The following is a 12,860-nucleotide window of genomic DNA, read 5'->3' as shown; positions in this document are numbered from 1 at the left end:
CATTCATTCATTCATTCATTCATTCACCTGCTTTAACTTATGCAGGGTAGCAGAGTTGGCTGGGGCCATCCAGATGTTTTCAAGTACTTTCATTTTCAAACATTTCAAACAATCATCCAAAACTGTCTAAAACGTGTTAAACCTGTGTTATGGTGCGACTGCTTCCTTTACTTTACTTTCAGCATTTAATATGGTCAGAAATGGGTTAACCAACACAAAGGTCAAAATGAGACAAACAAAGCCTTTCTGAATGAAAGTGGCTTCATTTAGTAATGAAGGAGTCATTCAGTAGCAAAAACATATCCGGCAGGGTTATTTGTGGGAAATTTGGATTCTCACACAAAATAGTAGGAAAGGAAGGTAAAAATACAGCATGTATAACATCTGAAAAACACACCAAACACACATGCTCCGTCTTTTTCAGCGTACATTGTGTTAAATTGACTTAGTAAATGATCAGATTATGTGCTTTCAACGTATATTTGCATCCAATGGTGTGTGCATATTGGTTTTCTACCCATCCCGGTCATGCACATGTAAAGTCAGTGTAAATCACTATGTTTTTTTGCATCCATGCTATAATTATTTGAGAACATGCAAATAAAGCTCGTGCACTCCAAACAAGATTATGCCGTAGAATCACTGGTCCCTGCATGGCCATGCAAGGCAAAGCATGGTGGAGCTGCACAAAGACATTTATTCCAGCATTTTCTGCACACATTGCAACACTCCAGTGAGTGGCTTCAGGTGTTGGCTCATGCAGCTGAGACACGTATATATACATATACGTGGGTATCGTTCTTGGTTACTGATTTTAAGCTTTGTATATATTCAATTCCTGTCCTTGCGCCATGGTGTAAACTCCAGAGACTGAGGCTGAAATGGATTTCAGCTTGTAGCAACGCTGTGTAAGAGCAGCAAAGTCAAACTTGGATTTAGTGTGGTATTGCAGTAGAATCCAAGTTTTTGGCCACCATATTGACAACAGTTGGCAATTCTTTCAAAAAGAATGAAGAAACTCCTGGCAAAGCTCTTTTCTCTCCCGCACATCTTCCCTTTTTTCGGCTCCGCCGCAGCCACATCATTAGAGGTGAGGTCGCGGGGTCACAACACACATTTGTAGAGAGAGGATTACCTCATGGGCAATTTGAATACCATTCACCCCTGCTGCCCCTCTCCCCACCACTCTCCAATTAGAGCACAGCCAGCTAATAGGAGGGTTAAGTTAGCTCCAAGCACCTCTCAGGGCTGATAAACAGCAGATTCTTCTCTCTTAAGACTGGATTTACTCAGGTCTTACAACTGTACAAAGAGTGGAGATGGGCCCTGAAACATGACCTAACAACTAGCCGCTACTATGTCTTCTATACGGTAGATTATTAGGACGTGGTTGTGGTTGATACGTTTGCCCCGCTGCAACCCTTTTCTCACGCTTTTTACCTATGGCTCTTTATTCTACAAAAATCACCAATTCTGCTTTAGAGTTTGTGCCGTGTGAGCATGCAGATGTGAAGCGTGCATGCACAAATTCCACATTTATGCACAACAGCAAAAAAAACCTCACACAGACATGATCACCAATGCCTGGTCACAGTCGCAGAGCTGGAGGAAAGCTAGCAAGTGATTGAGACATTTCAGGCTGTGGGGGCTCTGGCAGCCTTAATCCGTGAAATGAAACTAGAGGAGGAGGAGGGGTGAGTTGAGAGGACACGAAAAGATAAGAGTGGGCGAGGAAGAGACAGAAATGTTAAAAAAGAAGAGGAGCGCGGCAAGCCCCTGAGCAGACAGACAGACAGACAGACAGACAGACAGACAGACGACAGCTCCGGATGTGCTGCAGGTGAAGAAGAGTTTCATATTCTAGACGGAGCAGATTCAGAGAAGCAAAGAGATGCAAAGGCAGAGCAGACGACTGGCCTGTGTCTCTCTCTGCCTTTCTCTCTCTCCAAGAACGTTTTTTTGTGTGTCCTTGGTAGATTGACATAAAATACAAACATGCACACAAATCACATTGAAAGCATAGGAATAGGAAGGAATAGGAAAATTCAAATTAGTCAAGTAGCTCACAAAAAATTATTAATATTAACAACAACAATGATAATACCAATTCTAATAAAAATACTACGAATAACTAATAATAATAATAATAATAATAATAATAATAATAATAAATGACTAAATAAAAAAATAAAAAAATCAATAAATCAATTTGAGAAGAACTCAGCAGTCCCTGTTAAAAAACCTTCTGGCTGTGGGAATATGGCTGAATATGGCTGCTATCCTTCTGAACCATAGCATACTTCATGCTTTCAGACCGGCTTAACCACGAAACATGTTAGCTGATAAGAACGACACCCTTTTAAGCACACTGACGCCTTAAAAGAAGAAAGACGATGCTTGTGGTACAGAGTGCATCTGTAAAAGATGGCCAGAGACGAGCTTCTCTCACACTTCAGCTCCGAGGCAGTACTGCTGGGACTGCTGGGACTGCTGGGACTGCTGGGACTGCTGGGACTTTCTCGTACCCGGATGCTCTGTTTTTAAGCATGCTGGAGGTGGAATGGCTCCTCACGTTGTTGCACCTCTAAGCCTGCAGAAGAGATACAGACTGGAACAGCGGAGGGCACCCCGCTTTGCACACCGATGTTCTGCTCCTTCTTCTGATCCCGCATGTTTCCATGCACAGCTCAGTCAGGCAACTGTTAAGCTCAGCGAGGCTGGAACACAATGTATCTGACGACAAAGTGGTGCCATGTCGAGTGGGGAATGCTTTACTTGTTTATTTCTGCATTTCATTTTTACAAATAGGTACACAATTGTCCTTTTAACCTTGTAGCACCCAAGCATATGAATAATCATTGAAAAAAATAATTTTGGGTGGGAATAAACCAATATTTTTGGACTTTTTGGAATTGGGCTATTTTTGATCATTTTAGGCAATGTTGCATATTTGCAGCTGTGGGCTTTCCTGATTAATTTTGTTCACAAAACCAAGTCATTCTCTGCAGATCATTTGGCAAAAAAGGTATAGTGAAAGTTCACCAGTAACTGCTGCTACCACAATAAAATGTATATAATAGACCTTTATTGAACATTCTTAATACAAAGTGCGGAACGCAACCATCATAAACTTTCCATTCAACAACAAATCAAACAGATTTCACAGATCTTTGTTGTGAAAAAGTGAAGCACATATAAAATGCAAAAAATGTAATGTAATGTAAATAAAAACGTACACATGAATTTAAATAATGTAATGTAAATAAATAATGTGCACATGAAGCTAATAAAAAAATGCAAAAAAATAATCATAATAATACAATTTGGAGACCTGACCTCCCATTAGCGCTGTGAAAGGTGGACAAAGCAGACCACACCAAACGAGAGCAGAACCAACTAGAACAGACCACCGCAAAGCAGAGTGTAATTCACTGAGCCAAGAAAATGATTGCTGTGACAACTGTCGGCACATAAAATGTAATGTAAAAAAATATTACACATGAATGTAAATAATGTATGTAAATTTAAAAAAATCAAATAATGTAATGTAAATAAAAATATAATGTAAATAAATAATGTAATGTTGCATATCTGCAACTGTGGGTGCTACAAGGTTAAACAGCTGGACTCAACTCCTCATAGGAAAATGGGATTTCGTACACTTTCAGTCCTGCTAACATGCTAAACATGTATTTTAAAGTCCATTTTTAGTAATTGGATTTTTCTTTTTTGTTGCGGTGTGAAGCCACCGACTCTATCAAAGGTAAACCATGCCTGAGAAATGCGGACATCTTTCTTTGCTACTTTGTAGTGCAATATTTGTGTGAAAAGGACTACTTCAGGATCAGTCTGATCCAGCACGGGTCTCATCCATTTATCTTTCCCCTCTTGTTGCAGAGGAAACAGCGCTTTGATCTGTGGCAGCTGAATAAGTGTGGCACAAGCGTCTTTTTTTCAACGCAGAAACAGCAGAGTCAACATCCCAGTGCTTTGTGCTGGAGGGGTTGAACAATGGGTGCACATGTGTTTCTAAATGGGTATAAATTGAGTCATAGGGTCCCTTTGTACACAAGGAGGATGGAGAGGGTGGGCTGAGGGTCAATGGCAGCGCAGAAGTCGAGTGGCGCTATTGGCAGTCAGTCCTTTCCACTTCACCTGCCACAGGTGGCTCTTTCATCTCACCTGTCCGCTGTCCGTCTCTCATCTTACCCAGCAATCATCAATATGAATGTCTCTGTTTCGTCCTTGTTTCTAAACAGGAAAAAAAACAGATAAAAGCTGTAATAATGAAGCAGACTGCTGTGATAGAAGTTTTATATACAGTATATAGCATATACATGATGTATTTTGTTAGTCAATGTGACAAATTGAATGAGTTGCAAAGCTCCTCCCCAGATTCCCTCATCTTATCCACATTTGGGAGAGTTTGGGAGAAACAAAAACCTGTACAAATTTGGTAAAGTTTAAAATAATGTTCAAAAGAAAGGTGATGAGGAAATACCAGGAGGAGAGTGACTGATGCCCAAAAACCTATTGTATTAACTATTGGTAGTTTTATTTTTCATTTTATTATTATAATTAAAAAAAAAATAATTAACTACTACTACTACTCTTGCAGCTACAACTACCACTACTGATGTAGTATGATGTGACATGTTCTCTATTTTTTTTATTTATTATTATTAAATTATTATTATTTTTTCTTAATATACAGATTTTGTGTAGTTATGTGTGTGTATATGTGTATGTGTATACATATGTGTGTATGTATATGTAAATAAACATGTATATTCTGTGGGGAGAGGGGTGTAGGGTTGGAGTTTGTCTGGGCCTGTCTGTGTCTCTGTCTTTGTCCTGCGTTTGTGTTGAGAGTTATTGTAGTGAATTGTGTTTTTATGTTTGTTTTGTTGTGAGCGGTTGAGTGAGGGGTTGGAATATTAAAAGCAAAGCTTCCTCCATCCCCTTTTCAAATTGCAGCATTGTAGCTAATTGTGAAACTCTATTCTGTATACAGATTTGAAACAAATAAAGAAACAAACAAAGTTTATTTCTATCAACATCTTAGCCCTAAAAGCCGAAGATGAAAGCAGCAAACTGTTACTCAGTTTAATGTCACATGTCTGAGATCCGTTTGTCATTATGTGAACCCTCAATGGTCTGAGGTGCTGTGCACGTTTGAGATCACTGAGCAGGTTTATGAAAGTAACGGGGTCGTGATGATTAAGTTAGCATTGTGTTTATCCCTTCTGTGGGAGACATTAGCTTTAAGTCTACTGCTGTCTACATGATTTATCTTCTCCAGGATACCCAGTAAAGCCTTCGTCTGTGGCTGAGACGGATGCATAAGCTAAGAGACAGAAAACTAACTTCGGCATCTAATTTGCTGCTCAGCATTCGTACGTCTCCGTCGTTTCCACAGCAGATGCAGATTTGATGTTGTTAACTGTTACAATTCAAACAAAGTCCATTCTCCATCTGGATGAGTCGCCAGCTGTGTTTGCAAGCCTGAGGACACTGAAAGAGCAGTAAGTTAGTGGAGAATTCAACTCTCGGGAGCTGCTTTTACTATTTTCATGTTTGAAATTGTGAAAAGATCACTGGTTGACAAACAAACATCAAATTACAACAACAGGGCTGATACGTATCATATGGTCTCCATCAGCTCTGTGGAAATTTCTCTTCTTTTAGTGTGCTCTCACTGCTTTTCAGAAGCCTTTTTTTTGGGGCTCAGTTTAAAAGCCAGTAAACTGTAAAAATGTAAATATGCATTCAATTTAGCGCTTAAAATCTATGAGCCAACAATAAAACTTTGTTTCTGCCTGTACTGTTTTCAAGGCTTACCAGTCATGGAGGAATCTGTGCTGATAAATCCATCATTTTATTCTTGTGAACAGAAACTCATAATTATGAGTTCAGTTCCATTGTTGAATGTAAAAGCGAGACCATGCAAATGCTCCTTTTAAAGAGATGTCACAGTGTATGATTTCATGATCTATTTCACTGAGAAACCTTTCAGTATAAGAAATACTAATGGAGCAATGAACAAGACAAAACAAAAACAGTCAGATAAAAGTGTTTCTGGAATAATCCCCACCGCTCACTTTCTGTCGGTGTAGCTGCACCATTCATTCCTGCTTGCGATTCTTATTATAATTGAGTGTCAGTGCTGGGCTCTGAGGCTGGGGCTGGCATGTCATGTACCTTTCTTTTTCTCCAGTGAAGCGCAGATCCGGTCCATGCACACACTGGCCTGTCACTTTTTTTTGTTATCTAATTTTGGGCTTCCTCTGTGTCCACCTCTGACAGGACCTCCATCTGCGCCACAGAACCTGGTCTACAACATCAACCAGACCACCGTTGTCCTGGAGTGGAGCCCACCAGCGGACACCGGGGGTCGCAATGATGTCACTTACAGGGTCATATGCAGGCGCTGCACCTGGGAGCCTGAGGAATGTGTACCGTGCGGTCCGAATGTGGGATACTCCCCTGCACAGTCGGGATTAGTGGAGACTGATGTGACCATCATGGACCTGCTCGCCCACGCTAACTACACCTTTGAGGTGGAGGCTGTTAACGGGGTTTCGGACATGAGCCGCACACAGAGGCTGTTTGCAGCTGTTAGCATCGCTACAGGCCAAGCAGGTAAGGATTTTCACATCAAATGTTTTTTTTTTTTAAGATGTGGATTCTTCTTCTGTGCTTTTTGTTGTGTAGATGGAAATGCAAACACTTTGCCGGAAAGAGTGGACCTTGGAATTTATCTTGTTTGTCATTTTTAGGAAATACACTTTGTCACTTGAAAAAGAGTTAAACAAGACTTAACCTTCTAGCACCCACAGTTGCAGATATGCAACAAGTTTTTTATTTATTTACATTATTTGATTTTTTTCATTTACATACATTATTTACATTCATGTGTAATATTTTTTTACATTACATTTTATGTGCCGACAGTTGTCACAGCAATCATTTTCTTGGGTCAGTGAATTACACTCTGCTTTGCGGTGGTCTGTTCTAGTTGGTTCTGGTCTCGTTTGGTGTGGTCTGCTTTGTCCACCTTTCACAGCGGTAATGGGAGGTCAGGTCTCCAAATTGTATTATTACAAAATGAATCAGGAAAGCCCACAGTTGCAAATATGCAACATTGCCTAAAATGATCAAAAATAGCCCAATTCCAAAAATTCCAAAAATGTATTCCCACCCAAAAAGATGCAAGAAGAGCCAAAATGATTTTTTTCAATGATTATTCATATGCTTGGGTGCTACAAGGTTAAATGGATAGAACTGTGTATAACTGTGGAGATGAATTGAGAGTCGACCAGCTTCAAGGCAGAAGGGAACACAGTGCTCGTCTTTTTTTTTTTAACATGAAACAGTTCCTGAATCCAGTGATTGGGCCTGCACTCAGTGTAACGGTAAAAACTTTCAGCTAAAAGGTTCCTGGTTTGAATCTTTCTGTGGGAAGTTTGCATTTTCTCCCGCTTTCCTCCTATTTTCCAAAACATGTATGTTACCGTATATTGGACTGCTGATTCTGAATGGACCACAGTAGTGAGTGTGAGCCCACATAGTTTTTTGTCTCATTTGTCTCCGGTGAGGACTGTGCCTTGCTTTTTGCCCAGTGGTAGCTGGGAAAGGCTTCAGCCGCCTGGTGATAGGAAGAAGGGGGTAAAAAAAACGACTCCTGGATGGATTTAATAGTGTGCTAGCCAAGGTCTTACTTCAGTTTAGGAATGACACGGGAGTTGTCTTGGTACAAAAAGTAAATCCATGCCAGACTTCCTTATTCCTGAGCTATTTTCTTACAGCTGAAAACAGATGATGGTTCAGTCAGACCTTTCTTCCACAGTTCACAGGCTGGGATGTATGTTAGCATGAATTTAGAGCATCACTCACCATGGTAAAATCAGACATTGCACCATGGCAATTTACAGTTTGATTTTGAAAACTTCTCCACAATAATCTCCATCAACATTAATGGGCATAGCCCGATATGATCCATATTTCCACTCTTCACATTGCCTAATTGAATTGAAAATGTATTTAAGCGATGCAATGGAAAACATTATTTGCTTAGCCGTGATGCAGACTCCCAGTGGTACCTGAAGAGCTCATAGTGTGTTTACAGCTCAGCCATGCAGAAATTTGTCGTAATTAAAATGTTTTGTTTTGTTGTGACAAACTCTACAACCTTTTTATTCATTATTTCTATGGATCCACCCAACAGTATTCCCCTTTCATGCTTGAGCATCCATGAAACAGAGTTGACCCAAAAGACTGCACAGGCTCTGGTGGTAAAGAGAAGGAGGATTAAAGCTTTATAGTAGCTTCTCGGCTTGTACCGTCTCTCTTTAGATAATTGCACGTGTCCTTTGCAATGTGCTCTAACGTGTGGTTTCAGAATGATACTTTGAGGTGTGTGCTGCAGTTGCTAGTTGTGACATGATTTATCTCAGTTTTCTAGATGTTTTCTATATGTTTGTGGTAAAGGCTGATTGAAGGATGGGGGGATGAACTGAGCAAATATACGTGGAATACGACAGAAATCCTGACAAAGCTGGAATGTGTCACAGGGTTGTATGGTCAGGGACACAAGGTTGCCAGGAGAAAGATCAAATCAAATCAAATCAAATTTATTTGCATAGCACATTTCATGTACAAAACAATTCAAAGTGCTTCACATGAAATAAAAGCATTGCAGCAGGGAGTGTAAGAAGCATTAAAAATACATAAAAGAATATAAAGAGAAACAAATAAAATCATTTAAATGAATTTAAAAACAAGCAACAGTAAAAAAATAAAAATAAATAAAAATTTAAAAAAAGCAACAGTCCAGAAAAGTTTAAAGTTATCGTGCAGATTTCATGCTTAGACACATGAGAAAAGAAATGTTTTTAACCTGGATTTAAAAATGTCTCCATTTGGTGAAAGTTTAATCTCCACTGGCAGTTTGTTCCACTTGTTTGGTTCAAAGATGGCCTGCAGAAGAAAACACAGAAGCCAAACAATTACCACACGCTCCTTCTGAGTCTGTTCAAATTATACATGGCATGTTGACAATACACTATCACCCAGATAACCTACTGGAATATGAAGCCATTATCTACAGTGAGAGAGAGGCATGCTTGGCCAAGACTGTGTCATGTTAATCATTTTGACTAAGTGGCAGCATTTAGCATGCTGGAACACTATAATCAGCAGGGCCGGCCCGCCTTGGATCAGGTAGCGCATCATTTTCTATTTTTGTATATTTAATAGTTACTGTCAATATCTAATGAAATCATTGAAGTATTCTTCAATGTTTCATGCGTTTTATAGTTGGATGTGGAATAGCCTCCCAAACAGTATTTAGACCTTGATGCGATGCTGAAAGTCTTCTTTGAGAGCCAGACTGATCAGATTCCTTTGGGGTGAACGGCTCCTCAAGGCAAGGCGACCCACTCCATCTGTTCAGTGGTCGCACAACAGAACCGAATAATACCTTTAATGTGAAAGCTGGAATAGCAGAAGACTGTGTTGGGAAGAATACATAAAATATGCAAATAGGAAATCAGCACAGGTTTAATATGCGTTTAGAAAGCTGGTGATGTATTTAAAAAAAGACTTTGATATTCATCCCACATCCCCAACGTCTGCATCCCACAATGTCTTTGTATGACAGTGAGTTTAGTCTGATTTATAAACAGAAACTCAATTAAAAAAAGCCAGATGATGATTGTTGTTGTTGTTGTTGTTGTTGTTGTTGTTGTTGTTACTCTACTTCACTAATTATACAGCTAGAATCAGAGTCAGGATGACGAATCTCACTATTTCTTAGGTAAAGGATTGTTTTGTTGGTATTATTCTAGTAAAAAGAAAAACGCTCAGTTTTTAGAAAACAACTGTTCATGGTTTAAAGAAACTACTGTCAGTAGGAAACATCTTCTTGTGATAAAGTTGGATTTTGTTCCCCTCAATTACCGTTGTATTGACCTTGATAGATATTTACCGTATCGCACATTTAAGGTGTCTCTCGGGAGATTTCTGACAGCCAGAAGTGTCTTTGCTTCAGCATTAGGTCAGCATCGCCTTTACACTAACCCTAACTCTAAAGCCTGATTCTTACTCGGCGCAACCTCGCTCTTACTAGCTGGTCGCAAATGGCGCAAACGGTCACGTGACCCAAAATTCCGCCACGCCCCCCGTCGCAAGCTAAAAAATCCTCGCGCGGCGCAAGGGCGCGCACACAACTTTTTTTCTGACTTCGCGCGTGCTCAACCGGAAACAGCTGACCAAGAAAAAGGAAACATGAACACTGCAGAGACCGCGGTGACCGAGAGGGTGCGCCTCTACAAACATCTGTACGACACGAGTTACACTGGGACAACGTTTGACAAAGTTCGTCTTGTTGCAAAGGACGAACATTCCACCTTCTCTTCTGTTTTTCCCGCAGCCGCTTAGCTCTGAGATACATATACAGTTCTACACCCAGAGTAAATTCATTCCGCATCAGATGTGCCAGCCTCTGCTGACGTGACACCACAGGTGGCATTGTGTATGCTTTCTTCGTATGCTTTTCAGCTTGTTTCCTCAACAGTGACGCCCGCTGGTCTGGAGAGAACTGCAAATGTGACGCATACTCGGCGCAAACTGCGCTTATGAGCTGAAGGAACTGTGAAGGGGCTGGCGCTTTCGATGACGTCATTAATGGTTCTCGAGCCAGAACAGTTGCGCGTTTGCGCCGAGTAAGAATCAGGCTTAACCCATCCAACGCTTCCCATTCTCATGACCTGCTCACTGAAGCCGCACTGTATCCAACTCTTCTGACTTTAGGGGAATGCTTGAGTGCTTTGTAATTGGAACGTCAGAAATTCCTAAAACAAGATTTTCAAGGTGGGCAGGCAAGACCACTCATTAGAGAACGACTGCATTATCAAAGCTTTAATGGTGGATCATTCAGAGCTGATTAACCTCTGCATGACAAGGCGCTTGAAGTTCTGAGCACTGAGAGAACCTTAAAATAGTGGAACCCTCTCTTCTCTCCCTATCTCCACCTTCTGAATGATGATCAGCATGAACATAGGCTCATAGTGGGGGCCGAGGGAGTGAACATGCAGATGCTGATTCATCTGATGAGCAATTCTTACCTCCCCTGATTGAACCAAAGGAAATGTCTGGAGTGAGGCTGGAACTTCAGAAGGTGCTTATTGTTCCCAGAAAGCTAATTACCTCTCAGCGCCATCTTAAATGACTCTAAGTAGAGACCGCAAAGTTCAGAAGCTTCATTTCCTCTGCTCCATCCTTACTGCAGTTGAATAGAAGTCACAATATTGTGGATTTGTTGCCGTCACCCTGTGCTGGACGTTAAAAGCAGGTTTTGATCAGCACCTCATTGTGCGTGACAGTGTGGCAGAGCCAACCTCGGAGGCCCTCATAGGTCCTTCCTGCTTTGGCTTTTTTGAAGCCCACTCATAAACCATGCCTTTTGTTCTTCCAGCACACCTGTGTGAGAGCATTGCTCATAAGATTATAATTGATATTTATTCAGGCTGGTGTTCACAGTGCTGAAGCAGAAGATCCCCTTTGGGACGGGGCACAGAACTGGATGGAACATTGTTATGGGAAAGGCTCAAGGGCCTGTGTTTGTGTACCGATGCTGACGCTGCACATTCAGCTTCAGACCAGGGAAAGAGGCTGTATGTGTAACCAAGAAGCAGTAAGGACAGTATAAAGAATTAATAAGCTCGTGTGGAAATTGATTTGATTGTTTTTTTTCTTCTTGTATTTTTTGTGTTTTAAGGAATAGAATAAAATCCAAAGTCAGTGAGGTTGGTAAGTTGACTTTGGCTGTGTTCGAAACCACCTACTACATACTACATACTTGCAAACGGCATACTCATCGATCAGACAGTATGCAGAGCGTTTACCCACAATGCACTTCGCTCCTGCCTGAGCCGAAGTCAGCCGGCCTGAAGCTGATTTCGGCTCGGGCTATAAACTCCGTAAATATATAACTTTAGCAACATTTGAAACATTTTCAGGTGAGAAAGTAGTCGTTTAGATCGCCAACGTGTTGAAAATCTGACAAAATACCGACTATTTACAATTTTCTTCCCACGAATTCGGCGCTACTAAAGCTAGCCGCACTTCCGGTTATTTTCACAAAATAAAATACCCGTTGCCTTTTATCATAGGGAAAGCCATTACGATACAATTGGTGCTTTTGTTTTGAAAACAGGAAGTGAACCTACCCTCATTGTAGCTAGCTTGAAACTGCCGTTTTGACAGGAAATGACGATTGGCGACGTCAAGTTACGTTGCATCTTGGGTAGTTTGACTATGAGTAGTAACCTCATGATGAATACTCAACATTTCGGAGAATCTAATATGCATCTGGGAACTTAAAAAAGTTAAAGTTAGTATGAGTAGTAGGAGTAGTAGGAGAAGTATGCGGTTTCGAACACAGCCTTTGTCTTTTTGTAAGACCTTTAAGAGACATGTAAAGATTACTGAACATCACAAGCTTTTTCTGCCTGCTTGTTACAATGTAATTTAGACATGAGTGGATCGTTACAAATTTAACTGAACGTCTTAGTCAAAATAAGCAGAAAATAAGCAGATGGATTGAGCGTTATGGATACGAGCAGAGAAGAAGAAAATAATGTCTGACTGTCTGATTGGTCAGGGAACAGTTTGTCACCAAAGTTGATAAATGATATCAGTCAGATGGACTTCTAAGCAACAGTCTGATGCGAAAGCTCCATGATGGTAAAGCCGACCTGAGTCTGTTTGGCGTCTGCTCTGACATCCTGCTCTCTCATCCGCTCAGATGAACTGCACCGCCCTCCTGAAGCACCAGTTTGTTTTTATGCAACCACGCC

The 12,860-nt window shown here is 40.8% G+C and overlaps 1 protein-coding gene across 4 annotated transcripts in view; it reads left to right on the top strand.

Annotated features, from left to right (window-relative positions):
* The window catches only part of epha7 (eph receptor A7), a 147,504-nt gene that overhangs the window by 27,117 nt on the left and 107,527 nt on the right, over positions 1-12,860 (top strand). For all 4 annotated transcript variants that reach the window (XM_075459699.1, XM_075459698.1, XM_075459697.1 and 1 more), the window contains exon 5: positions 6,307-6,642. In XM_075459699.1, coding sequence (XP_075315814.1) covers positions 6,307-6,642 — 336 coding nt within the window. The remainder of the gene's footprint in view (positions 1-6,306; positions 6,643-12,860) is intronic.

Source organism: Odontesthes bonariensis, chromosome 24 (assembly GCF_027942865.1).
Source record: "Odontesthes bonariensis isolate fOdoBon6 chromosome 24, fOdoBon6.hap1, whole genome shotgun sequence".
Taxonomy (NCBI): Eukaryota; Metazoa; Chordata; class Actinopteri; order Atheriniformes; family Atherinopsidae; genus Odontesthes; species Odontesthes bonariensis.
The sequence above is the reverse complement of the archived record's forward strand: the minus strand, read 5'-3'. Positions and strand labels throughout refer to the sequence as shown.